This window comes from Indicator indicator, chromosome 18, assembly GCF_027791375.1.
Source record: "Indicator indicator isolate 239-I01 chromosome 18, UM_Iind_1.1, whole genome shotgun sequence".
Classification (NCBI taxonomy): domain Eukaryota; kingdom Metazoa; phylum Chordata; class Aves; order Piciformes; family Indicatoridae; genus Indicator; species Indicator indicator.
In genome coordinates this window covers 3691159-3716454 of record NC_072027.1, presented here as the reverse complement: position 1 = coordinate 3716454, position 25296 = coordinate 3691159, and the positions used below count along the sequence as shown (strand labels likewise).

Here is a 25296-nt window from a genome sequence, read left to right as displayed (position 1 = left end):
TGGAGGGCTGGGGGTACCAGCTTGCAGTCCCCGTGCTTGAGCTGCAGGATCAGGTACCATTTGGTTGCATGCCTGTAACACCTGGTCCTGAGCTACATGCATGAGATTTCTTCATTCCTCCAAGCACTGGGTGATGTGACAGCTGTCATCTCACATGCTGGCACAGCCCTGGCTGGGAGCATCCCTGCAGCATAGCTTCCCAAAGGACATCCCCGGCCTGGGGTGCAGGGACATGTGAGCCTCTGAGGTAAATCTTCATCCTCAGGCTGAAAAATAAACAAGCAAGCACAGAATGTGACTGCAAAGGGGACTTTCCAGGGTGGGAAGAAATGGTTATCAGAGAATTTTTTCCTTTTTATTTTTTCTTCCCCCCCCCCCCCTTTTCCCTCTTTGGCAACGTTTCATTTCATATTCCAAGAAATCAGAAATACCATTTCAAATGAAAAAAAATCAAACCCTTCTGTTTCAACACACTCCCTGGCCCCACATCCTTATGCACTAACACACCCACATACCAGCTTTGCTTCCAAACCCAGCCCCAGCCCAGCAGAGCCCGTTTCCAGGCAGCGTTTTCTCCTTGGCCAGCTCCATACCCCAGCCTCCCACCTCCCCTGCCAGCCACGCTGCCGACCCCATCCTGCCACCCCCAATCCCCTCTCTGCAGGCGTTCTCTGGCACATCCACCACGTGGAAGTAGGATGTGCATTTGGGTGCCAAAACACGCGCGGTGGCCGCGCCAGCAGCGCCTGCAGGGCTGCACAGAGCTGCCTGTGTTTTGGTGCCTCACGCCGCTGGCTTTTGTGGGCAGGTTCTGGCTCTACCTGACACGGTGGGGAGGAGCCAGGAGCTGGCACTTGCCATCCGACGCCGACCTGTCAAATTTGGTTTGGTGCCAGGTCTCTCACTCTTTGCTTTAACATCTGTCTGTGTGCCTGCTCTCACCTTTCTGTGGAGCGTTTTTTGTGCCTTTCAGAGAAAAAAAAAAAAGGGGGGGGGGGAGTATTTTGCAAATTAGGAATTGCTTGGCTCGTGGAGTTGACTGGCAGCACTACTGGCATCATGGCATGAAGACCCTGTCCGTACACAGGCTGTGGGCATCCAGCATCCTTCTGCCAATGGATTTGGGCCACATCGGGCGGGAGACACAAGGGTTTTGGAGTCTCCCCCTGCAAAGATTCCAGCAGCAGCTCCCCAGGGGCTCCGGCACAGCCCTGCCTCCACTGCTTTTCCTGCCCTCTGGAGGAACCCCCCTGTCCTGCCGCCGTCTGCCTCTGACGCAGGCGGCTTTGCTTCCAGGCTGTGCTGCCCCGAGCCCACTCCAGAAGAAAGCCTCTTTGTTTGACTCGACAAACGGGGTCCACGCCATCGGCTGACCCCAACACCCTGCCCCGACCTCCACCACCCAAAAACACAGAGCCTGCTGTCCCGTGGGACACGACGTGCACAAGGACAGGGCTGGGGTCCTCCCCCAGCACTACTGCTTGGGTCAGGATCGGTGCCCAGCGATGCTGGGGTGGGTCACAGAGGGTGCGTGGGTATAGAGCAGCCATACAGAGGGATGGGCAGAAGGACAGAGGGATTCTCTACTACTTAATCTCTCTTCTCATGTTTGTTTGAGAAGGGCAAAACCGCCACTGGGAAATACTGGAGCCTCTGAGCTGGCCAGGGCGGGACGGGGGAGCAGGGATGGCGCTGAACAAGCTGCTGCTAATGAGAAGCAGGCGGAGAGCCCAGCCTTGCCTTCCCCCCGTCCTCTCTCACCTCTCAGGGTCAGCTTGTGTTTTCTTAGGCCCTGATTGCCAAGAAATTGGAGGCTTGTGTGCTGATGAGGTCTGGTCAGCTAACGGCTGGCCTGGGCAGAGCCCCAACGCTGTGGAGCTGGGTTATGTGCTTCGAAGCAAAGGGAGCCCAACAGGAGCTGAGTTGAAGGTTTGAAAAGGATTTGGGAGGGACTCTGCCACCTTACACCCAGGCTGAGGGTGCGTAGGAACCATAGGATGCTGCCTGCTCTGATTCTGCAACATGAGGAGCATCCAAGGTGCATCAAGTTGGGAATGGCTGCAGCCTGCCCGGCGGTGCTCGGCTCAGCCATGGTTTTCACGCGGGAGAAGAGGAACCCTGAGCTGCGGCGCCGGCGGGGAAAGGAGAGCATAAGAATGCGATAAACAGCTGTAAAGCCCAGCCCCGACTCTGCTCTGCTCCCGCCGTCGCGGGTCGGCCCCTCAGACTGTTTATGGAAAGCCCAGTTTGCCGAGAAATCCATCTCCCGTTTCCTGTTGATCGCTGGAAGCCAAGGTCCGCGCTCAGCCAAGGGCTGCCGCTGCCTGCGCACATCTCAGTAAGGCGGAGGAAGGGCTGAGCCCAGCTCTGCTCACCCAGGGCGTGGGGGTTAATGATCTCAGGAGACTCCGAGCCATAGCCTTCCTAGGGCTTTTGGGGGAGAGAAGGCATCCCTGGCACCTCTCGGAGCCGTCGGCAGGGAGGGGTTGGGTGCTCTTCCCAAGGCGGCTCAGCACTGAGAGGATGCAGGCAGGATGCTCACACCCACCTGTGGAGATCTAGGGCCGGTGACATCTACCCACTCCCAGCAAGCACCCACCCCTGCACCCTTGGAGCATGCAGGTGTTCCTCAAACCCTTCCAGCTTCCCCCAGCTGAGGGCAAGGGATGAGTCCCCCACCTGGCTCCCTCCCAGCTTCTCCCTCCCTGCTCTGACCCCACTGGCTCCCTGAGTCCAGCCCCGGGCTGTGGGGGGAGCCCATCGCTCTGCGCCAGCTCACTCGAGGCCAGCACCATTGTTGCTGAAGCTCTGCCGGGCGGGAGAGGGGCCAGAGCCGTGGATGCCGCCGCCACCGGCTGAGTCATCATCCCGGAGAAGCCGAGCCCTTGATCTGAAAATCCATCCGAGTTTTAACCCTGAATCAGGGCAGAGAGGGTTGCAAAAAGGCTGAAGGGGAGCAGAGAAGCAATGAGTGACGTCAGGCCGCTCAAACTTCCTCTCTTTCTGACTGCTCCAGAGGGAGACGGGGCCAAGGTAGTGGGCAGGGTGATGGAGGGGGCTGTGGAGACCCATGATGGGGGCAGGTCACACCAGATGCCATAGGGGTGGTGTGCCCAAGCTCTCCTTGCATTCATCCCAACTAATGCTCAGAGGAGGAGAAAGAAGAAAAAGAAGCAGGAAGAGCTTCCACACACCCTCTGCGGGTCCCCTCCCTGCCTGGGCTGTAGTCCCCGTTGAGGCAGGGATGGGGACACTCGCCTGGCACGCTCCTTGTCCAGCCCCAAGCATTACCAGATCTGAGACATCTCCCCAGGGACCATCCCAGCAGCACTGACAATGGGCAGAGCTAGTTCCTGCTAGCTGAGGAGGGCTGGTGGCACCTCAAAAATTACCTCTAAGTCGTGGGTAAAAGGAGACCACTCCATAGCCAGCCAGAGTTGTCCCTCCTCTTCCTCTCTTCTTCACCTCCCCCCAGTTACAAAGCTGTCTTCCCCCAGTCCCTCAGCAATACGATAACCCCAAGTTCTCAGAGAGCAGGGCTGTGTGGGTGGGAAGCCGAGCCCTTTCCCGTCATCCCCTCCCCAAAGCCCAGCAGCAATGGCTGTTGTGGGAAATCTTGTCTCTAGCCCTTCCGTGGGGCTTCACAGACCCCCCAGCAACCCAAACCCTGAAGCCAGGGAAGGACACCAACCCCCACACCCCCTCCAGTCCCTACCACCAGGCTGTTCCCTGTGAGCGGGGAGGGTCTGTCAGCCCAGCCAGGGAGCAAGCGGGGGATCCATCACCCATGTGGTCACCAGCTGCTTGGAAATCTTCCCCTGGCTCCAGGTCACAAATACAGATTTTTATAATTATTAGCCTTTAGTAATTTACCATAAAATATTTATTCTGGCTCACCCCAAGGCGTTTGATTTGTGTTGGGTCTGCCTGGCTTTTGGGGGGAGACACTGTTGTGTGGGGCTGGATGCTCCTCTCCCGTCCTGTATAAATAGCCATCTGGATGTGTGTGGCCCAGGGAAGAGACCCCAGAGGCAGCCTGGAGCTCACCATGCTACCCCCTCACCCTCTTCCCACCACAACCCCCTCTATGAATGCCTCTGTGCACCCACAGACTGCACCCAACCTTCATGCTGCAAGGCTCACTCCCAGCCCACCCTACCAGCACCAGAGTGATTGATCCCCAAGGACAGCCACAGCTGCTGAAGCCACTGGGGCTTGAAGAACCATGCTGTGGGTCCCAGCATTGGAGCAGACAGGGAAGAATACTTAGAGACCTCTTCCCCCCTTGCCAGGGGAGAGCCCCCCTCAGCCCCTACATTCCCTGCCTTGTTTCATGGCTACTTCTGCTTTTCTCCAGGACTCAGCATCACCTCGCAGCCCTTCCTCATCCTAAAGCTGCCCTGAGCCTCCTGACCCAGCCTCGCTCCACCTGCCTCCCAGCTGTCCCCTGCATTATTAAACCAGACTTATCAGCTCCTATCTTTTTCCACTCATGCAAACCCTGCCTGGTTCTGGCTTTGCCAGCCAGCAGCCCTTGCATCAGGAACCAGAAGGCACTAGGACACCCCTTCGGTGCTGATTCCAGCAGCAAGAAAGCCATCACTCCCCAGCAAGTCCCATTCCTGGGGGAGATGGAGCTCTCCCCCTCTTCCCCACCCCCCCTCCCCGTTCATCCCCCTATAGCTCTGGGGGGGACAGCCTTGCTGCTTTCCTGCCCCAAGACCCCCGGGGAGTGGCCCCAGCTCCCCCCACCCCAGGCTTGGAGCTGCTCCAACACCTGGTTTTGATAATAAACAGCACAGGACATTGGTCTGGGATGAGGGGGATGCTAAGGGGGGGCATCAGCCCAGGAGCTTCATGGGGGTGAAGGGGTCCAGCTCCCAGCAGAGCTCCCCATGGGGTTACAGCCCTGAGCTGTCCATCACCACATCTCCTCTTTAAAACAAAAGCCCCTGGCAGAACCGGGTTAAGTACAGCCACCGGAAAGCTGAGATTAAAGGAAATTGGTTATAAAACAATTTTCCCGGATGCTAGAAACATCTTTTTGTCATCTGTCCTCTGACATTTCAAGTCTATTTTACGTCCCCAGCCTTTTCTGGTGTAGGCTTTGACATTTAAATGAGCCATTCGTATTTACAGTCTCGGGTGTTGTAAATATCTTTGCACACAAATGTTCTCTCCTGTTCAGAAGACGTTCTCTGCCTTTGGGTCTTCAAAACAAGACTTCTAAGCCTTTACAGGGAAATGCACAACTTCTACCCAAAATAAAAAGATTTCTATGGGCTCTGGAATCCAGGGGTAGCTGAATATGTAGTCCAAAGACAGGCACCAGAATGTGACATTATTTTCTCACAGAAATGTGACATTATTTTCTCTTTAAAATCACGAGAGGAACCAGCAGAGATGTTTATCATGGCTCTCATTCAAGGACTTGGTGACCTGTGCTGTCACCTCCCCACCCAGGCGCTATCCCTGCTCTGGTCACAGGTCCCATGATGAGGATGTACAACACCAGGGCTGGAAAGGGAAGGTGCCAAGGTCAGAAAGGAGAGCTGCCAAGGTCAAGTCCAGCAGCTGCAGGGGTCATGCAGAGGGGCACAGCTCTCCAGCAGGGCTGGCACAGCTGCTGTCCCCTCCCAGAATACAGAACTGCTGGGTGACATCTCAAAGGGTCTAAGGAGGCTTTTGCCTGCCCCATATCAAACTTCCCATGAGGGTGCCACCGTCACAGCAGAAGCCTGACCAGAGCCAAAGCCCCACCAGCAGTCACTCTGCCACCCCCCTGGCCATGCAGCTCCCTTGTGTCAAACCCACACACCAACTCCAGGACAATTCCCCCCCACCCCGGGAGGGGGTCCCCAGCCTGGAGGCAAAAAGGCAAAGCCATCACTGCTTTCACAATCCTGCTGTGGTGTGAAATATTTGCGTCATCTGGTTTTAACCTCCAGCCATCTGGTCTGGGGATGCCTTTCTTGGGGGGGAAGAGGGGGATGGGGAGAGGGGCTCCTCCACCATCAGTGATCTCTGTTATTTATAGGGTGCAAACCTACCCTTGCTTCTCCCTGTGAGGAGCAGTTTCTTCCTGACTCTAGGTTTCCAGAGCCCAGATCTTGGGCAGGTTAGTGTTTGCTGGTCTTGGCCCTTTCCATGCACCTCTTTGGAGAAGCAGCAATAGGTAGAGAGAGTCACAGTGAGATTTCTCCAGCATAAAACCATGTTTTAAGCATTTTTTTGATCAAAATGACCAGACACGGAATGATTGGAAGACAAACCCATCCCACTAGAAAACTGCCAAGCACCCTCACCTCTGCCAGACAGGAGATGGCTTTCATGTCACCCAAGAGGTTTCTTTCCTTGTCCCACCACACCCTCTGCTCCCCAGATGGAGTGCACCATGTGGGCAGGAAAGCCAGCTCTCACCATGGTCACCATGATCCTGCCTGTGGGCTGGGGCTACAAAGGACTTGGAGCAGCCAAGGAGCTTGGACTCAGCTCTGAGATATCCAGGCCCCCCCAAGATGTTACCTCCCACCTGCTACCCCAGGCAGCCCCCAGCTTAGAGCTGGACAGGGGCTGCCTTAGAGTCTTCAGTAAGTGCTGGCCAGGGGCTGCAGTAGGGATAAGCCCTGACAGCCCCTGGCCATGGAGGGGGAGCAGCCCAAGCATGGAGGATTTGAGCCCCAAGCAGGGATGCTGGCCAGGACTCCTACTGCCCTTGGGGCTTTGTAGGCCACCCAGCCCCTGGCCCTTGCCCAGCTCAGCACGGATTGTGCCCAGTTTGCACATTTTCAGCAGTCACAGAAGCTAGAAAACATCACTGGTGCCAAGGCAGGTCATGTGTGAGGGGGACTGAGCCTTCCTCCCCCATGGCTCTTCTGCAGCTGTGGGAGGGCAGAGCCCTCCTCATCCTCCCCATCACTCTGGGGCCATCACACAGAGCTGAGCTGTGCTCCTGGCCCCGTTAATTAACAAGCAATTAACTCACAGCCAAGCTGGGCAGCAGCGGGTCCCAGCTGTGGCAGCCCCAGGACCATGCTGGGAGGGTGACACAGCACTGGGGCTGGATGGGCATCATAGAAACTGGGGGCCAGCCCCAGGCAGAGCCCCACTGCTCCCTCCTGGGCTTAGGGACACCAGAAAGGGAACCTGGGGGTAATGGCATAGGGTGCACCGCCTGGCTTTGCTCCACCGTGGGCCAAAATTAAAAGCCTCCTTGTCCAGGCAGGCAGCAGCAGGGTGCAGGCAGCAGCAGGGTGCAGGCAGCAGCAGGGGTGCAGGCAGGCAGCCTCCGCTCCTCGGGCTGGCGGCCCCGGCAGCGCCGCAGCCCCGCACATCGTTTGTCACTCGGACAGCTTCAAACAGCCCCGGCTGGGATTCATTAGGCTCCGGCTTCGTTTCCTCCAGCGCTTCGCAGGGGCCAGGCTGTGGAAGGCGGTGGGGAGCCAGCAGACAGGCGGGCAGGCTCTGGCAAGCAGCCACCGGCACATCGAGCAGTGAGGGGAGAAAGTAAGTGGGGATCGCCCTGGTCCCCCAAACCTCTGCCCGGTGCTCACTCAGTCGGTGCTGGATGCTGTCCCAGATGGTTGCAGGGCCCATCCTGGGAACGCCAGGCTCAGCGCGGCTGGATCCAGGGCTAGGCAACTGCTGCCACCTCGTGAATGGAAGGCTGCTCCCACACATCCCCCCTTCCTTCCCACATCTCCCTCAAAATCGGGCTCCAAACCCTCCAAAGGCAGACAGAACCCCCCTGGGTGGGGGTTACTGAGAGACCTGGGACTGTTTAGTCTGGAGAAGAGAAGGCTGAGAGGGGATCTTGTCAATATCTATAAATATCTGAGGGATGGGTGTGAAGATGAAGGGGGCAGGCTCATTTTGGTAGTGCTCACTGATAGGACAAGGAACAACTGGTACAAGCTAGGGCACAGCAGGTTCCACCCCAGCATGAGGAGACACTTTGGTGTGAGGGTGACAAAGCACTGGAACAGGCTGTCCAGAGTTGTAGAGTCTCCTTCTCTGGAGACTTTCAAGACCCATTGGCATGTGACCTGCCCTAGGTGACCCTGCTTTGGCAGGAGGGTTGAACTTGATGATCTCTAGAGGTCCCTTCCAACCCTTAAGATGCTGCGAGTCTGCAGCTGGATTGTACCAGCAAAGAGAGGAAACAGCCAACAACCATCAAGTAAAACCAGAGCCCCCCAATTTATTAGCAGTTGGTTCAACAGGACTCTACAGCAGTGCCTGGGAGCCTCCTAACGAATCCCATGGACAGGGCAGAGGGGAGCTACAGGCCCCCCTGACCCCATACATGGCCAGAGAGGTTCCTCAAAAATAACCAGATGAGAACCAGAGGGTTGTTCCCCTCCATTACCCATGGCAAAAGCCATGCTGCCCTGCCTTGCTGCCCCAGACCAATCTGGAGGCGAGGGCAGCACCCCAAGTGCTGTGCCCACCTCCAGCAGCAACTGCTGCCACCCCACACCTTGTGGAGCAGCTGCAGCTGAAAGGAAACTTGGGCCCTCATCCCTGTAAACCTGTGATGGTTCAGTCCCATCTGCCAGCAGCAAACCCAGGGGACAGGGTGGGAGAGGCAGAGCTGGGGCTGCCTCTCCATACAGCACCACTGGTATAAGGACACATCTCCAGCTGGGCAACCATTCCCCAACTCCCCACTGACCTTTGTCCATATCACCTCCAGCAAACAAAGGGACCAGGTAACACCCTTGGAGTTTAGGTACAAATTCTGGCACTGAAGAAAAAACAACCAACCCCCTGCAAAAGGGGAACCAAATGAACCCTCCCCACCTCCCACACCCCAACATTATTAAAATACTTTTGTTTGTAATATTCAAGAGGTTTGAAGTTCTCAGCATCCTTCTGATTGCCATTATCCCAGTCTTCACCCTGTCCCCAAAGGCTGGCTCTGCTCCCTGCCAGGGGACTCTGGGCACCACTTGGCTTTACCACAGGAAACACCACGTGTGTACAAGATTGCAGGGTGGGTTTTGGGGGTCACAGGAGCACGCTGAGGCCAGCACACCAGGGCCAGCACATCAGGGCCAGCACACCAGCCTCTTCTCCTGCTCAGCTGCAGTCCCACCACGCTGCCCATAGAGGGAGAGGAAGAGGAGCTTGGAAATGAACAGAGGTTGACAAAAGAAATCGTGCCGCCAGTCTGTCAAAGAAAAATCCAGCTTGTCTGCAGCTTTTCCAAATGGGTGTCAGGAGAACCCAGCAAACCTTCTGGCTGCCTGCTATGGGCGTGACGGCAGGAGTAGGTCAGGGTCCCTCTGTGCTTTAGGTCTCCACCAGCCTCTATTCCTCTGCTTCAGCTCAGCAAAGTCACCTCCAGCGTTCCCGGAGTGGCTCCTCCACCCTCAGCCCAGGAGGTGAAGAACAGCCCTGATGCTACCTTCAGGCCCAGGGGAGTTGGAGCCCATTTTGGGCAGAGAAAAGGGGAATTTGAGCCACTTCCCCATGTTGGAGGAGGGCAGGAAGGGACCTCACCTCTTTAACTCCTCACCCCAGAAATGAGAAAGAGAAAAATGAACCAAAAGAGGAAGGGGGTGGGGCAGGAGGGAGGCAGCAGCACAGGGACCGCAGCCAGGCTGCCACTGGGGCATCCTCCAGCACTGGTGTCCACTCCTGGGGGTCCCCTCCAAGGCCACGGCCAGGTATTGCTGAGGGAGGTCCTGCCAGCTGCAGGGGTCCCCCCCTGCTCAGGTATTGCTGGGTGGGCAGCAGGCAGCAGCTACCTGGTGCTCTGCAGCTCCTCCCGCAGCCAGGTGGGCAGTGTCTGCCCCATTTTGTAGAGGAGCTTGGAGAGCTCTATGTTATGGTCCCTGTAGTAGTCCCGCAGGAAGGCTCGTGACTGCAGAGAGAACAGAGAGGAGGGTCAAGGGGGGGCCAACCCCCAGCCCCCAGACCATCCCAGGAGACCTTCTGCATACTCACATCTGAGTCCATCTCAGGGTACTTCCTCCCTTTGCTCTTTCCCAGGCATTTCGTTTTCCCTCCATCCAGAAGCTGACACCAGAATCCTTTCTTTGGATCAAACCTGTGAAGTGAGAGCTCTGCTTCACTCCTCTCATCCCCCACCTCACCCTGCCCAACGAGCCCCACTGCTGCCCAGCCCTGCACAGGAGCACTTTTCCACCTCTTTTTAACCCACATCCCAGCTAGCACCTCATTATCACCCCCCTGGTACAACAGGTTCAGCTGCACAGCCAGCAGCACTGCTGAAGGGGCAAGAGGCTCCCTCTGGGTTTAATTAGTATTTTCTGTGGCACCTTCAGTCTTGGATGCCCTCACGAGCCCCATGGCACCCAGCTGCAGACTCAGAGCAGCCATCTTTAGGGGCAAGGCCTGCACAGAGGTAAATTGTTATTTATGTAGGAGCTCTGGAGGTTCCTGCTTTCCCCAGTGGGATTTAATGTCTGGAAGGCTCAGAGGAAGGTGACACTCACAGAGGTGCCACATGGCCAAGCAGCAAGGGCTGCTCTGTAGTGTGTGCATGAGGAGCTGGGGTGTCCCACACAACATGGACACACCCCTGAACTCTGCTCCAGGAGCTCAGAGCTGCTCCTGGGCTGTTTGAGTGACACCCCTGTCCCACCACGGTGCTCCTGCAGGCTGCTCGTGGAATGCGAGTTCTGTTTGCAGCTACCCCAGTGCAGGCTACAGCAATGAGGAGCTGCTCTTCTGGCCTCAGGGCAAAAAAAAAAATCATTCAAAACAGCTCTGGTCTGATCAAAAGCAGCTCTGTGGTGAGCCCCAGGGCTGGGGGCTATCCCAGGACAGCACTGGGCATCCCCAGGGGCAACCTGCTGCACCAGGAGCAACGACAGGTTGTAGGAAGGAGAAGCTCAGGGAAAGACTCACGCCAGGGTCTTGTGATAATCGATGAAGTTGGTCACACCCAGGAACTTCTGGACTGTCTCCATCACTTTGGCAGGTTCTGTTCGGAGCAGCTTGCCATCCAGGACCAGGATCTGCAAGGAGCAAGGCAGGGCAGTGAGGTGCTGCTGGCTCCCAGCCCTGCTCTCCTGGGGAACAATAGATTTTGCCGTCTTGGAGCCAAACCTGCCACAGGCCCACACAGGGTCCCCTTTTTGAATGCCAATGTGCTCCAGGGTTCACTTATACTGGGAGTTAGAAAATTAAATGCAAATAAAAGGCAGGACCAGGATCCATCCAGGACAACATCAGAGCTTCAGCTCAGGGCCACCCAACCCGCAGCCAGCCAGGACTGCACATGACACCAGCTGCACATCACAGCAATCACCCCAGCAGCAGACAACTAACAGACTTTGTAAGGTTAAATGGTGGTGGAAAAATCATTCAGGGACTGAGCCCAGGCACCACAGCAGTGCTCTGCTGGGCAGGCCACAGTGGGGCTGGCTTATTCCCCTCACTCACTCACAGGCTCCATTCCTCTGCAGGCAGCTCGAACCATGGGCAGCTTTGCCCACTATTTCTGTCCTGCTTCAATGCCACAGTGACATCAGACAGGGCAGCCCTGCTGGAGTCTGTGGCCAAGAGTGGCTGGTGAGTGGTGGGTGACCCTGCAGAGCCACCCGCAGTCCTCCACCCCACAGCTCCCTTTCAACCCTGCTTGGCCAGAGCACTGGCACAAGGACATCTTCATGCATCACCCATAGAATCATAGAATGGTCTGGTTTGGAAGGGACCTCCAAAGATCATCTAGTCCAACTCCCTCCGCAGTCAGTAGGGACATCCTTAACTAGATCAGGTTGCCCAGAGCCCTGTCAAGCTTCACCTTGAGTATCTCCAGGGATAGAGCTTCATCTACCTCCCTGGCAACCTGTTTCAGTGTTCCACCACCCTCCTGGTAAATAACTTGTCCTTAACATCCAATCTAAACCTACTCCTCTCTAGTTTGAAACCACTGCCCCACATCCCATCACCAACCTCACACTACAAAGGTTTCCTTCTTGTACAGTGTATCTCCTTTATCCGTTCTCCAAGCACCTTCACTCTTCCTTCCATGGTTTTCAGGGCGTAAGAAAACCTGGAGAGGAGGAGGCTCAGGGGAGACCTTATTGCTATCTACAGCTACCTGAAGGGTGATTGTATCCAGGTGGGGGCTGCCCTCTTCTCCCACGCAATCAGCAAGAGCACAAGAGGACACAGTCTCAAGCTGTGCCGGGGGAACTTTAGGCTTGGTCATAGAAAGAAGTTTTTCACAGATTGGCCATGGGAATGGGCTGCCCAGGGAGGTGGTGGGGTCAACATCCCTGGAAGTGTTTAAGAAGAGACTGGATGAGGCATTTAGTGCCATGGTCTGGTTGATTAGTTAGGGCTGGGTGATGGGTTGGACTTGATGATCTTGGAGGTCTCTTCCAAGCTGGTTGATTCTGTGATCCTGTGAAAAGCAACTCTCACAGCTGGACCCTCTTCCCTTCACACCCTTGCCCAGGTGAGGGAGGCTCCCCTGGGGTGCTGGCACTGTACCTGGTTGGCATGGTAGCTGTTGAGCCAGCGCTCGATGTGGGTGGCATACCAGCCCGGCACCAGGCAGCGGTTCTGCAGGGTGCGCAGCTTCGGAGCGGCCTGGGCTCCCGCGGTGATCACCTCGTGGAAGGTGTACTTCAGGGCCACAGGGTCATCGTGGGCTCGCTGGTGCTGCCAGGAGTGAGCAAGGCAGGTTTGCTCCTGAGGCAGCCCAAACCCTGGGCTGCCCACGAGGCATGGTGGCTCCCAGGCCCTCACACAGGACCACAGGATGTTAGGGGTTGGAAGGGACCTCCGAAGATCATCGAGTCCAACCCCCCCTGCCATCTCCTCCTGCCAGCCCACCTCCCAGACCAAGCTGAGAGAGGGAAGCCCTTTACCCACCCACTACACCCCTCAAGCAGGGGTGGGCAGCTCACCTGATACCAGGAGTAGGCTCGATCTGCAGGATTGATGAGGATGGTGATGACTTTGGCCTTGGAGAGCAGGGCTGCAGCTCGCCTGGGAGCCACTTCTGAGTCGAAGTAGTTGGCACTTTTCTCGAAGTAGAAGTCAGAGGTGGTGTTGGAGGGGATGGGGAAGAACTCCATGTACCTGGGAGAGGCACAGCGTGAGGTAGGCAGACAGGCAGCAAGAGGTGCCCCCAGCACCCCTCCCCACAAGTGACATGTCATTCTGTACCAAGCAATAAGCCTGCTGTGCCCCTCCAGGTCTGACAGGCTGCCTGGGGCTCCACAATCCCCTCCAGCCACTCTGGAGCACCAGGCCTCACCAGATTGCCCAAGCAGACCCCAGAACCAGGGGGTAGCAGATGCACACAAGCCTGGCTTCTGCCAAGGGCAGAACAACATCTCAGGGATAAACCACAGTGGTGTGATTGCCTGAAGGGGCATCTGTCCCACTTGCAGCACCCAGGTGCCCTCAGCAAAGTGCCTGGTGGCAGCAAGGCTGATGGGAAGGCCCATGACACTGCTGCTTCTGCTCCCAAAGGAATTGGCACTCCCAGCTCAGCTCCCAGGATGGGGAGGCCTACCAGTCAATGCCCTTGTGATAGTTGTGTCCATTGAAGAACTGTATCTCCTCGAAGGTCTCTGAGCTGGGGTAGTTGCTGCTCAGGTCTGGGTGCATCCCCAAGAAGAGATAGAGGGCAGTCGTTCCTTCAGACAGACAGAAAAGCAAGAGCTGACTTGGGCCAAACCTCCCTCCAAGCTCTCCTTCGGGGCAAGAAGTCCCTTTGGGGGTGTCAGGTGGAGCTGGCAAAGCTTCCTGACATGCTCATGGCACCAAGGGTGAAGGCAGGCACCTGTTTTTTGAGGCCCGATGATGAGAAGCTTTGGGAACCGGTCACAGGTCTTCTCTTTGGACCAAATATCTTTGTGCCTTTTGTCTTCACAGGGATCCTGGAACAGACAGGACAGCCTGGATGGCGCCATGCTCAGCCCCTCCAGCCAAAGCAGGCACACAGGGAGGCCACACTGCTCAGCAAGTAGGGCAAGGACTAGGCTTATCTGCAGATCTGTGGGGCAAACTCTTTCCTGGCACCATTCACAGCACCATAAAGAGGTGAAACACTCCCCCCTGCCATTTCCTCCATTGCATGCACAAAGGGTACCTGCCACAGCGGGTCCTTCTCTTCAGAGAAGATCTGGAAGTATTTCTGTGCTAGCTGCAAGGGTGGCAATGTCTGGAGCTTCAAGTTGGTCCAGGAGTTGAGGAAGCGAACCAGGTGCTTGAAGGTGTACAAGCCCAGGCGGTCGTTGCCGTAATTGGACAGATGGGTCATGAAGATGCTGATCTGAAGCAGAGAGGACACAGCAGGGGTTAGCAGAGCCTCACCTGGCACCTGTTCCATCCAAAGGGCTCCCACCTTGGCTGAGGAGATCAGAGCCATCTCCCACAGTGGTGCTGGAGGTGCCTGTCCTCTGTCCCCGGGCGGGCAGGCAGGCAGGCAGGCAGGCAGCAGTACTCACGGGGTTGAGGAGCACGGTGAGGAACAGTTCACCCCCGTTGATGATTTTGTCCAGCTCACTGGAGCCCCCTGGGTATTCGTTGTAGAAAATGGTGTGCGTGAAGAGGCCACAGGTTTGACGGGGGAGTACCTGGGAGAAAGACATGGATGGAGCATCCCCTTCTGCCAAACTAAAAGGGAGTCCTCAACCCCTCAGCGGCCAGGACCAGCTCCACTGCTTCTCATCACCCTCTACTTGAATCCTGCTACCCACAAGGGATGGAGAAGCCAAAAATTGTCCTTACACAATCACCCTCCACACAGGATGAGCAGAGGGCACCACCCCCACAACCAGAAGCACTTAGAGCTGCCCACAAACCACTCCTGGAGGCTCTGGGGTTTGGTGGAGGAGGCAAGAGCAGAGAAGCACCCGAGATAAAACCTGGCCACCTACCATGATGCCATTGTGGATGAAGCCACGGCGATAGCGAGCAGGTTTCAGGTGGGGATACTCCTCCGTGCTCGTCACCTTGATTGACCAAACCTGCTTCCAGGCCTCGTACAGCTGCACGTGGACAGGGTACACACCCGAGTGGTGAGGGGCCACAGCGTACCCCATGTCAGTGGGGATCCCATGTTCCTGCAGAGAGAGTGGGGAGTGGGTGACCAAACCCACAACCTTCCAGCTAAATCCCATCTCTCCCCAAGGGAGTGCCCATTCCTAACCACGAATTGTCCATTCATGCCTCTGGAGAGCAACCAGGCCAGTGTGGGCCAGTGCCCACACATCCTCCTCTAGCCAGGGCTGTCTCTGTAAGAGGGAGCCCAGAGGCAGATGTGCTGGGTGCTGTGTTTCACATGGACCATCCTCACCCCTGCCATTGCTGCTGTCACCAAGGGATCAGCAGCAAAGCTCTTCTGTGGAGAACAAGGAGACCCATCTGTGCAGAACTGTAAATTGGTTTGTATCAGCAGATGTAAAACAGCCTGGGAACTGTGAGCTGGACAGCTGCCCACCCCAAGCCTCAACGTTGGCTTTATCAGGGCCATATAAATGCCAAGAGCATGAACAAGCCATCACCAAGTTGTAGGTCAGAGCCTGCCTCTATAAACCAAACCTGTCCCTGACAGCTCAGCCTGCAGAAGGAGCTTCCATCACCCAGAGGATCGTGGTACCAGGCCACCACTCCAGGATCCAGCACCATTGCCCAGCACAGCAACACACCACACCAGGCTGAGCACCCAACCCACATTACCCTGGATTGGACCTCTGCAGCCCAGCTAGCAGAGACCATCACCCAGGTTCCTGGGGAGGTTTCTTCATCCTGCTTGTCCTGTCTTCCCCCACCATAAGCACCCCCACAGGCAGCATCTTACTCACGACAGCAAATTTCTTGTTTAAGGTCATCTGCTCAGCGAGAACCGACTGGTTGTGGAAGAGGTGAGGCTGCATGTGGCTCCACATGTGGGGGAACCACCAGAACTCCTTCACATAGGACAGCAGCAAGTCGTCCCCTTCATCCTCAGCATCGGTACCTGTGGGCATGATGCTCACTGTCACCACCAGCTGCGCATGGCTGCATGGCAGTAGCTGGGACAGTGGGAGGAGCAGCCCCTCCTGATGAGCAGCTGATGGGGACAGCAGGGTGGGATGCCCGAGGACCCTCTGCAGCCCCAGACTCAGTGTCTTTGAGCAGTGGTTTGTGCCCCAGCTGAATGGCACCAACACGCAAAGCAATTCCCCTGCCCTCCTCACCCGTGTGGAAGAATTTCCCTGAGTATCCCAGGTTGAAGGTGAAGTTGGGGATGTGGGTGCGCAGCTCCTTCTGCGTGTCAAACAGTGCCTGGGAGAGGAGGAGACAAAGCAAGATGTGCTCAGCACAAGGCTGTGGGGACAGCTGCCACACCAGCCCAAGGACTTGTGTCCCTGAGAGCTTCACTGAGGGAATCCCAGGTGGCCAGGTGCGGTAGTTTTAGGCTGTACCTTTAAAATTTTCCACAGATCTTGAACAGGAAGTGGTAGAATGTAAATAAATCACTATTTGGGTGTAAAAAGGAAAATAATGACATTTCTAAACAACCTCATTGGAGAGATAAGGGACTTCAACTAGTTGTACAAAACAGTCTCTCTCTCTTTTGGCTTCTTTGCTCTGGGAGATACTAACTTTGTGCTTCTGCTGGCTTCTGTTTGACCTTGGCAGCATTGTTTTGGCTAAATTCTAATGTCTCTGGGGTGTGTGGAGTGGGGGAGGAAGGGAGAAGCCATTAGCAACTCCCCTGGGTTTTGGCCGGGGGGTGGTTCTTGTGCTGTTTATCAATTGTAAATACCTGTAAACATTATAAATATTGTATATTTTGTACATATTCAACTGCATTTCATTGTAGGTTGCAGTTTTGCCTGTAAATACAGCTTCACTTGCTTCCAACTGGGCTGGTCTGGTAAATTTAACATCGGGGCGGGTTGGATTTTCAACCCACCACACCAGGGGATGCTCTGGGAGAGGAAAGCTCAGCCCTGAAGCATTCCAGAGCAGGCACAGCCCTACACATCCCCTGTCCACGCAGCCAGGACATCACAGCCCCACCTTGACATCTTCCACCTTCATGCGCGTGCCCTCTTTGCCCACAAAGATGTCATCGATGTCCACCAAGATGTAGCGGTCGAGGGGCAGGGAGAGCCTCTTGCCCGTCAGGAAGGAGACAGAGTCCACAAAGACGAGCTTGTGCAGCCAGAAGTTGAGGTTGTTGCCGAAAAGCACCCTCTGGATGCCGTCGTGGAGGCCCAGGTCCTGCATGACGGTGGTGTGCAGCGCCGCGTCCACGCTCATGTGCGGGATGGACTCGGCCGACTTGGTCTTGGCCAGCAGGACTGGCTCGTAGGTGGAGTGGTTGGACTGGAAGACAGTCCAGTCCTCACCAGGGAGCACGCCCTTCTCCACCTCGCTGGGGCGTGTGATGTACAGGAGGGGAGACTTGGGGTTGATGCTGCAGTCCTTCAGCGCCAGGTTGGAGTGGAGAAAGAGGGGGAAGCCCTTCAGCTGGGCACTCAGCAGGCTGTTCTCGTTGGCCTGTGTGAGGGAAATGGAGGCTTAGAGGAGACGGGAGACTGGGGACAAGCATCCACATTGCCTGTGCAGACAGAGCCTCACCAGGGGCACCAACAGCCATGGCAAGGGGGGAGGTGGCTCACCACCTCCAGAGGTCTGGGTGCTCAGTCTCCCTGCTTCCTCTCCTAAGCATGGGGTGCCCTTGTCCCCCTTGAACATTCTCATTCAACATGCAAAGAGCACTGGGGCTGTGAGCCCTGTGCAGAGAAGGGGAGGGGGCTGCCAAGTAAAATACCTGATCATGCTTTTGGTGAACCCCAGCAAGGGTCACTGCTGGGAAACCAGATGCTGAAACCAAGCGGATGACATCCCAGAGGTGTGTTTTTAGCGCCCCCAAATATCCCAGAGCTGCCCAGCTCTTCCACAGGGAGAGGGCTAAGATGGTGCCCTCTGCTAGTAGCCTGTGCCCCATGCCAAGCTCCACACCAACTCAGGCAGCTGGGAGAAAGCCAGGGGAAAGGCAGAGTCTCTGCAGGGCAGCAGGACCTTGGAGCCCTCTGCTCACATCCAGCCTGGCCCCAGGGTCTTGGCTTGCCCCATGCACCCCTGTACCTTGAAGAAGCCAATGATGCCCACGCCGTACTCCACACAGTACTTGTCCAGCAGCTCGCGGTTCCAGGCGTCCAGGTTGACGTACTTGAGGATGTTCTCGTAGATGATGAGTGCGAAGCGTCCTCGATCCTTGTCGGTCAGCGTGGGCATGTCCCCCTTCCCCGGGGCGATCTCTGTCCTGTATTTGAAGCGGCTCGACTCCAAAATGGCCACAATCTCCTGGCCCAGCTGAGAGTAGAGACTCTCCACAAAGACCAGCACCAAGGGGTCCGTGCGAGAGGAGTCGGCCACCTTCAGGGTCTTCAAGGGCAGCAAGCGGGAAGGGGCCACCTTGGGCTCATCGCAGTCCAGCCCCACCACGTCCCCGGAGGGCTCCAAGCCCCTTTTCCACCCATATAAATAATATGCAGAGATGAAAACACTGAGCAGGCAGAAGGCAAAGAGCAGGAGCAAGACCACCTGCGGAGAGAGCTGCCGGATACCCCGCCGAGCCCTGGCCAGCACAGTCATCCTTGCATCCGTGGGGTGAGGTGGGGCCCCTCTCCCCTGCCCACCCTCTCCCTTCGAGAGACCTGGGGAGGGGAAGAAGCAAGCAAGCCACGAACCAAAAACAGGTAAAAGAAAGTTGAACACTACTAATAAATTAAAAGTCTAGCAGGCTGCCTCTGCAGGCTCTCTCCCCTCCAGCAGTCCGGCGTCCCTCGTTGTCCGCTTCATGTCACCATGGCAGAGGCACCCAGAGTCTCCTTGCCGAGCCAGAATCCCCGTGGTGCTGGCAGCGGTGGCAGCAGCAGCAGCAGCAGCCCCATGGCCTCAGTGGGGCGAGGGGGCGGCGGGCGGCCTGGGCACGGCTGGCGGCGGGCACACAGGCATGGCAGCTCCCCAGGGCGCCCCAGTCCCCCAGCTCCACTTGGTGCCCTGTGAGAGAGAGGCGGGATGAGCAGGGAAGGCTGGCATCGGTACCAACACCAAGGCTTTTGTTTATGCCAGCATGATGGCCCTGGCAGCTTGGCGAGCATGCCAGGGCTTGCCAAGAGAGTGCCACGAGCTCCCAGCAGCGCTGGCTATGGGGTGGGAGTGCAGCACACACATACGCCATGGGATCCTAGCTGCTGTGTGTGCCCAGGGCATGGCAGCACCACCAGGGTGCTATAGTGGGGAGCTTCCAGCCCTGCCATAGTCTCTGTTGCACCAAGCAGGTGGAGAAGCAGCCCTGTTTCTCCTGTTTGCCCAGCAGAAGCCAGGCTGTGGCAAGGAGAACAGGGAGGTAGGGGGTCTGAGTCCCCCATTGCCCTTCCCAGCTGGCAGGGAGGAACATGGGCAGACGGCCAGCACGAAGCTGAGCCAGAAGCTGCCAGCCAAGGTCACCAAGACACACACGTGGGGGCTCCCATGTGGACCTGTAGAGACCTTGGGAACATTTTTCCCTTCCCTGTGAAAGGCCTTGATAGAAAAATAAAGGAAAACCAAAGGGTAGACACTGCTTGCCGGGACATGAAGCTGCCCAGGATGGGACACTCTGTATGTTAAGGGAAAAATAAAAGTGTTGGCACAGTGCATCTCAGCACTGTCCCCAAACTTGCCACCAGAGCAGGGGACAAGGGCAAGAGCCCCTGCTCCTGCCTGAGGAGAGCTCCCTGCAACCTGCTGGCACCGCAGCCGAGCGCCCACCCTGCAGACACCAGCCGGGTACGTACCCGGATTAAAGGTGGCTGGCTGAGCGGTGCCATGGATTAGAGGCTGGGGCTTGGCAGGGTAATCCTGTCATCCCTGCCCTTCCCAGCACTGAGCCCCACTCCAGGCCCCACTTCCCAACCCTGGGCACAGCACAGCACCTCTGTTAATTGCTTTGTCATTTAGCTTTGTGTACATGGATGATCTCCAGGCAGCCCCCTGAAGTGTGCCCTGCCCCACCTCTCTCCTTCCTCCCCTCCAGCTACGCTAAACCTTCAGCGTAGGAGAAGACTCTCACTGGGGTTTTGGGGCAGGTCTGAAAGGAAAAGGATGTGAGGAGGTCAATTGTAGGGATGTGCTCCCATGCAGAGGAAGATCCCTGGGTACGATCCCTAGGGATGCAGAGAGCCAGGACCACATTACCAAGCATCCTGGCCATGCCATCCCACTCCTGCTTTGCTCATCTTTTGGAAGCAGTGGGCATTGGCAGCCTCATTCCCATGGCGATGGGCAGGCAAGTGACAGCCAGTGGGTTTGACGCCAGGCGGGCAGGATCGTGTCCATCCTCACAGAGTGCATGGGAACAGGGTCCCCCACCTACATCACTGCCATTTCCAAGGGCACTTCCTGAGTCCCATCCTCTCCTAAGCGTTTTTAATTACAGCACTTAATGACCAGGCTTTGCAGAAAGCATCTCCAGGCAGACACTGGCTGAGTCTCCCTGGGAGGCTACCACGTTGTAGCACAAAGGCAACACCTGCCCGAGCAGGGAGCCAGCTCTGGACCCCTGGAGCAGCCAGGTGTGGGCCAGGACCCAGGACAGGCAGCGTCCCATCCCAGGAAGCCACCACAGAGGCAGGAAGCAGGCAGGAATCCTGCTCTGCCAGTTGGCTGCCAGAGCAACGCTTCTGCAGGGAGGATGCTGAGGGGCTCGGAGCAATGCCTCAGGGTTCTCCCCATGCCAGTGGTTGCTGGCTGCAAAACTCTGCACACAGGAGCCAGCAGTATGCTCAGATGGCCAAGGAGGCCAGCAGCATCCTGTCCTCTACCAGCAGTGGTGTGGCCAGCAGGAGTTTGTGCAGCTGTACTCAGCACTGGTGAGGTCGCCCCTTGAATACTGTGTTCAGTTTTGGGCCACTCACTACAGGAGGGACATTAAGCTGCTGGAGCGTGTCCAGAGAAGGGCAGCAAAGCTGGGGAAGGGCCTGGAGAACAGGTCTGGTGAGGAGCACCTGAGGGAACTGGGATTGTTTCGTCTGCAGAAAAGGAGGCTGAGGGCAGACCTCATTGCTGTCTACAACTCCCTGAAAGAAGGTTGTAGTAAGGTGGAGGTTGGTCTCTTCTCCCTAATATCAGGTGACAGAATGAGAGGAAATGGCCTAAAAAGGGTGCCAGGGGAGGTTAGGAAAAACTTCTTTATAGAAAGAGTGGTCAGACATTGGAACAGGCTGCCCAGGGAAGTGATGGAGTCACCATCCCTGGAGGTGTTCACGTAACGTGTGGACATGGCACATCGGGACATGATTTAACGGCCACGGTGGTCTTAGGTTAACAGTTGAACTCAATAACCTTAGAGGTCTTTTCCAACTGAAATATTTTATGGTTCTATCATCTCTGGCAGCAGTGGCAGAGAAAACAGCTCCAGAATGGAGAAGGAAGCAGGCTTAGGTCTGAGAGCACAAAACAAGTTCTCGAGATCAAGAGCTTTTCTAAAACAAAAAGGGAAACACGATGGTAAAACAAACCCAACCACAGGAGCTGGCAAGGTGACAACCAAAGTCAAACTTCCTTTTAACCTGATTTTTAGAAGCTGCTCAGGTGCCTTTTAAAACTGTGGTGGTTATTTAAAAGGCAACAGCTGGAAATGTCAGCCGAAGTCCCACAGGCAGACCTCAGGGTTCCAGGAACATTGTACAGTGCTGGCAAGCTCCCATCGCACAGTCGGGTGCTCAGCCACTGCCACACATCAAGGACCACAGGAGAAAGAGCCTTGGAAAATGCTCTTTTCTGGTAGGTTTCTGAGCAAAGCACTGGCCCAGGCTCTGCAGGAGAGGAGGCTGGGTGAGGAAGCTTAGCCACAGCACTCTTAATCCACCCGACCTGACAAACACAATCAGCATCCAAGCGGCTTCCCCAGCACAGCTGGGAGCCTGGAGCACCCTGTGGAGCTGGATTCAAGCCTTGAGCAAGCAGGGAGCCCAACAGGGGCCCTTCACTATCAGCACTTCAAATCTAAGACAGCTGCTGGAGGAAAGGGAAAATGAAAAGCTTTTCTAAACCCCCCCTCAGTGTGATTTGAGGGTGGTGGCTTCCCCTTGGTCAGAGCTACTGGCCACAAATGCTCCTTGTAGTACCACCTTACTCTGGAAAGGCAGAGGGGCACTGGAGGAGATGAAACCATCTCTTAGTGGCTTGCAGTGCTCTTCCTTTAACCTCTGGTGGGATTTTGCAGGGCTGCAATGGGAGGATTAAATATAAGCAAGGAAATGCAAGCAGATCTGGAGGAGGGGGGAGGGTGGGGGTGGGCTGTCCCAGCAGACAACCACAGCAGGATTTGATTTATTAGGGGGGTGAAGGGGGTGCAATAGGTCCAGCTGCAGGTGCAAGTTGAGGCAGTTCACAAGTCCCAGCTGTCAGATAAATCAAACTGTCCCAACCCCAGAGCCCAGCGATGGGAAGTAAGCTCAAAACCACGGGTGTGACCATGGCAAGAAATCGCTCAGGCACCTCCCTTGCGTTGCCTTGGAAAGGGCTGCAAGGCAGGGACCAAGTATCCACCTTCAGAGAGAACAGACCCCAAGACTTTGCATGTGCAAGGACCCCAACCCCTCTCTTTAGTATCTTACAGAACCCCAGCACCTGGCCCACAGAGATGGGGCCATATCCTGAACACTGCAGCCAGATGGGTCACCCCAGTCCTCCCCTGGCAGCACCCTTCAGGTGGGCACCCCTGCTCCTCACTCCTCATCGCTCTGGGGTACGTCCCACCGTGCCAGCCGCTGGCTTGTCACCTTGTTACCACTGTGTCACCTCCACCTCTCCAGGTTAAGCCTGGATGGAGGAGGATTTAGGGGCAGGATGCTAAACTGCAGTGCCCAGCTCAGCAGTTTGCAGTTGGCTCTGCTTGCTCCAACACTTCCCTTCCAACACATCCAATCACTGCCTGACCCCACTGATGCCCCTGCTTTGTTTGCCACTCAGTTGTTGGATGGCAAAAGGCTACTGGAAGGTCTAAATTCAGACAGGCTGGGAGCCTGGTCCCCAGCAGGGTGACAGTGCTCAGCTCACCATACCTGTTACCTCTCTCACACCTCATGCATTTGCACCAGCATCCTCAGCATGGTGCCCTGCAGCTGGCCCAGGAGTCATGACTACTTGGAAGAGATGCACAAAAGACAGCCAAAAGTATCGTTAATAGGTTTAAGATCCCTCTAGAGGGAATCCCTTTCACTCTGTTGGCAATATTTAGAGGGCTGAAGATCTAAAACCACTGAGCCAAGCATGTCCTTAGAGAGGAGATTAATGCCACCATATTATTCAAGATCCAAGGGTGAGCTTAGGGTAGGGGAGCTTGCTTTGAAAACAAAAAGGTAACTGGTGTGAAAAGCCTGCCTTTAAACACCTACCTCTGCACTGCTGCCTTTATCAGCTCTGAATGGCAGTGACTGCAGCTGCAACTAGAAATATCTGCAAAGAGCTGGGAGCACTGGCATGGGGGAAGAGCCATCTCAATGTGCAGAGGACCACCATCTGTACCTGTCCCCATCACCTCCCTCCCTGACCAGGGCTGGATCCACTGGCCAAAAGAAGGCACCATCAGAAGGAGATGAACTCTTTTGCTTCAGTGCATGGTGGTGTGATGATGCACACCAGTACCAAAGCGTGGGAAGAAGCAGGTCACACAGCTCCTGCCACATCTCACCTCTGAGGTGCTCCTTGAGCAGGGATTGAAGTCCTGTACCAGACAGGACAAAGGCAAAACACAGCATGAAAGCTTCACCTGCTTTTATGTCATAGAACATTGAGTTGCTGGCATGGGTCCAGAGGAGAGACACAAATGATCAGAGGGCTGGAACATCTTCCCTGTGGGGACAGGCTGTGAGCACTGGGGCTGTGCAGCCTGGAGAAGAGAAGGCTCAAGGGAGACCTTAGAGCAGCCTTCCAGTACCTGAAGGGGACCTACGAGAAAGCTGGGGAGGAACTTTTTGCAAGGGCTTGTTGTGACAGCATGAGGAGCAATGGCTTTGAGATTTAGACAGGATATTAGGAAGATATTCTTTACAGCGAGGGTGGTACGACACTGGCACAGGTTGCCCAGAGAAGCTGCAGGTGCCCCCTCCTTGAGAGCTGGTTAGACAGGGCCTTGAACAACGTGGTCTAGTGGAAGGCAATTCCTGCCCAGCCCAAGCCTTTCTACAATTCCATGCAGTGGGAGATTTTCCTGGCGATCCCCACTGACTGCCAGCCTTTAGGACGGACCCAAAGAGACATGGATGGAGGGATGAGCTTTAGGAGCATCCAGCCACTTCCTGCCAGGCTGCAAAGACAGGGGTGTCTGGGCAGGGGAGAGGGATGCAGAGAGGAGAAACCCACAGTAAGTCAAGGAGCTGGTCCTGCCTGCCCACTGGGGCCGAGGCTGCGGGTTTGTAAAGCCAGATAAGGAGAGTCTTAGCGGTAGATTACACAGGCTGCTTAAGCGCTTTGCAAACAGTACTTACAACATGCCAGGGAGAACAAAACCCTGCTGCTGGCAGGGGGACAGCCCCAGCACCACCCTCCTCGGGACACTCGTGCTTCCCTGCTGCCCAAAAGGTGCAAAATTGAAGGACAATGGCAGCCTCGGCAGCTGCCCCCGGGACAGGTAGGGACAGGCAGCCATCGGCGCTGCTCCCAACCAAACCTGCCTGGCTCAGCTTCCCCCATCCAAACACAGGCTGGGTAGGAGCAAACACAGGGGAATATTGGGAAAATTTATCCCTGATTTATTCAATGTCTGGAACATTTGCACCCTGGAGTGGGGGACTTCAGCAGAAAATTCCTCCCTTTTTCTCAGCTCTGTTTTAAGACCTGATTGTAAAGCCTGATCAGGAATGAGCAGTTAGAGCATCCACTGGATTGCTGCTGCTGGACTAAATTTCTCCTCAACACTTTCCTCTCCTCCAGCTCTGGCTGCCCAGCACCTGCCTGCTCCTGTGGGAAAGAACTTGAGATGTGTGAACGAAAATGATTCTTTCCCTGCAGAGGGATGGGAAGGCAAAGTTTGGTGTACAGCAAATTGCTGCAAAGATTTGTGGAATTTTTAGGGGAGAAAAAAAACAAACCAACAAATGAAAAAAGCACACAAATCCCCAAAGAACTGAATGAGGTTTCTGAAAACACAGGATTAAAACTTTTTTCCATGGCAGAGCAGGTGGCAAGCCTGTCCATCTTAAGACCAGCATGGTTTAACCCCACTCCCCAGGCCTTGTCTCTGCTAACCCCCAGCTCCCAGCCCCAAGATGCCACAGTCCCCCTGCTACCGAGGCTGTACAGAGGAACCTACCA

The 25296-nt window shown here is 55.9% G+C and overlaps 2 protein-coding genes across 2 annotated transcripts in view; both read right to left on the bottom strand.

Moving 5' to 3' along the window:
• The window catches only part of SYNPO (synaptopodin), a 31735-nt gene extending 24139 nt beyond the window's left edge, over positions 1-7596 (bottom strand). The window contains exons 1-3 of the mRNA XM_054389360.1: positions 7333-7596; positions 2780-2946; positions 2102-2324 (exon numbers count right to left, since the gene is read on the bottom strand). Coding sequence (XP_054245335.1) covers positions 2102-2324; positions 2780-2946; positions 7333-7596 — 654 coding nt within the window. The remainder of the gene's footprint in view (positions 1-2101; positions 2325-2779; positions 2947-7332) is intronic.
• A 2152-nt stretch (positions 7597-9748) lies between these two features.
• On the bottom strand, positions 9749-18588 carry NDST1 (N-deacetylase and N-sulfotransferase 1). Its single transcript, XM_054388926.1, has 14 exons — positions 18079-18588; positions 17005-17487; positions 16176-16263; positions 15801-15955; positions 14874-15059; positions 14442-14570; positions 14084-14266; positions 13775-13871; positions 13505-13628; positions 12891-13065; positions 12472-12642; positions 10879-10988; positions 9952-10054; positions 9749-9868 (listed from the first exon to the last, which is right to left on the bottom strand). Exons 1-14 carry the CDS (start codon positions 18586-18588, stop codon positions 9749-9751), a joined length of 2634 nt encoding a protein of 877 aa, XP_054244901.1.
• Positions 18589-25296: the final 6708 nt, after the last annotated feature.

What these genes read in the sequence shown, in the direction of transcription:
- NDST1 (XM_054388926.1), bottom strand. Translation starts at nt 18,588, where the DNA reads ATGACTGTGCTGGCCAGGGCTCGGCGGGGTATCCGGCAGCTCTCTCCG. An exon ending in TAAACAAGAAATTTGCTGTC is followed by an intron (nt 15,060 to 15,800) that starts GTGAGTAAGATG and finishes CTCTCTCTGCAG; the next exon opens with GAACATGGGATCCCCACTGA. An exon ending in GAGCCTACTCCTGGTATCAG is followed by an intron (nt 12,643 to 12,890) that starts GTGAGCTGCCCA and finishes CACTCCTGGCAG; the next exon opens with CACCAGCGAGCCCACGATGA.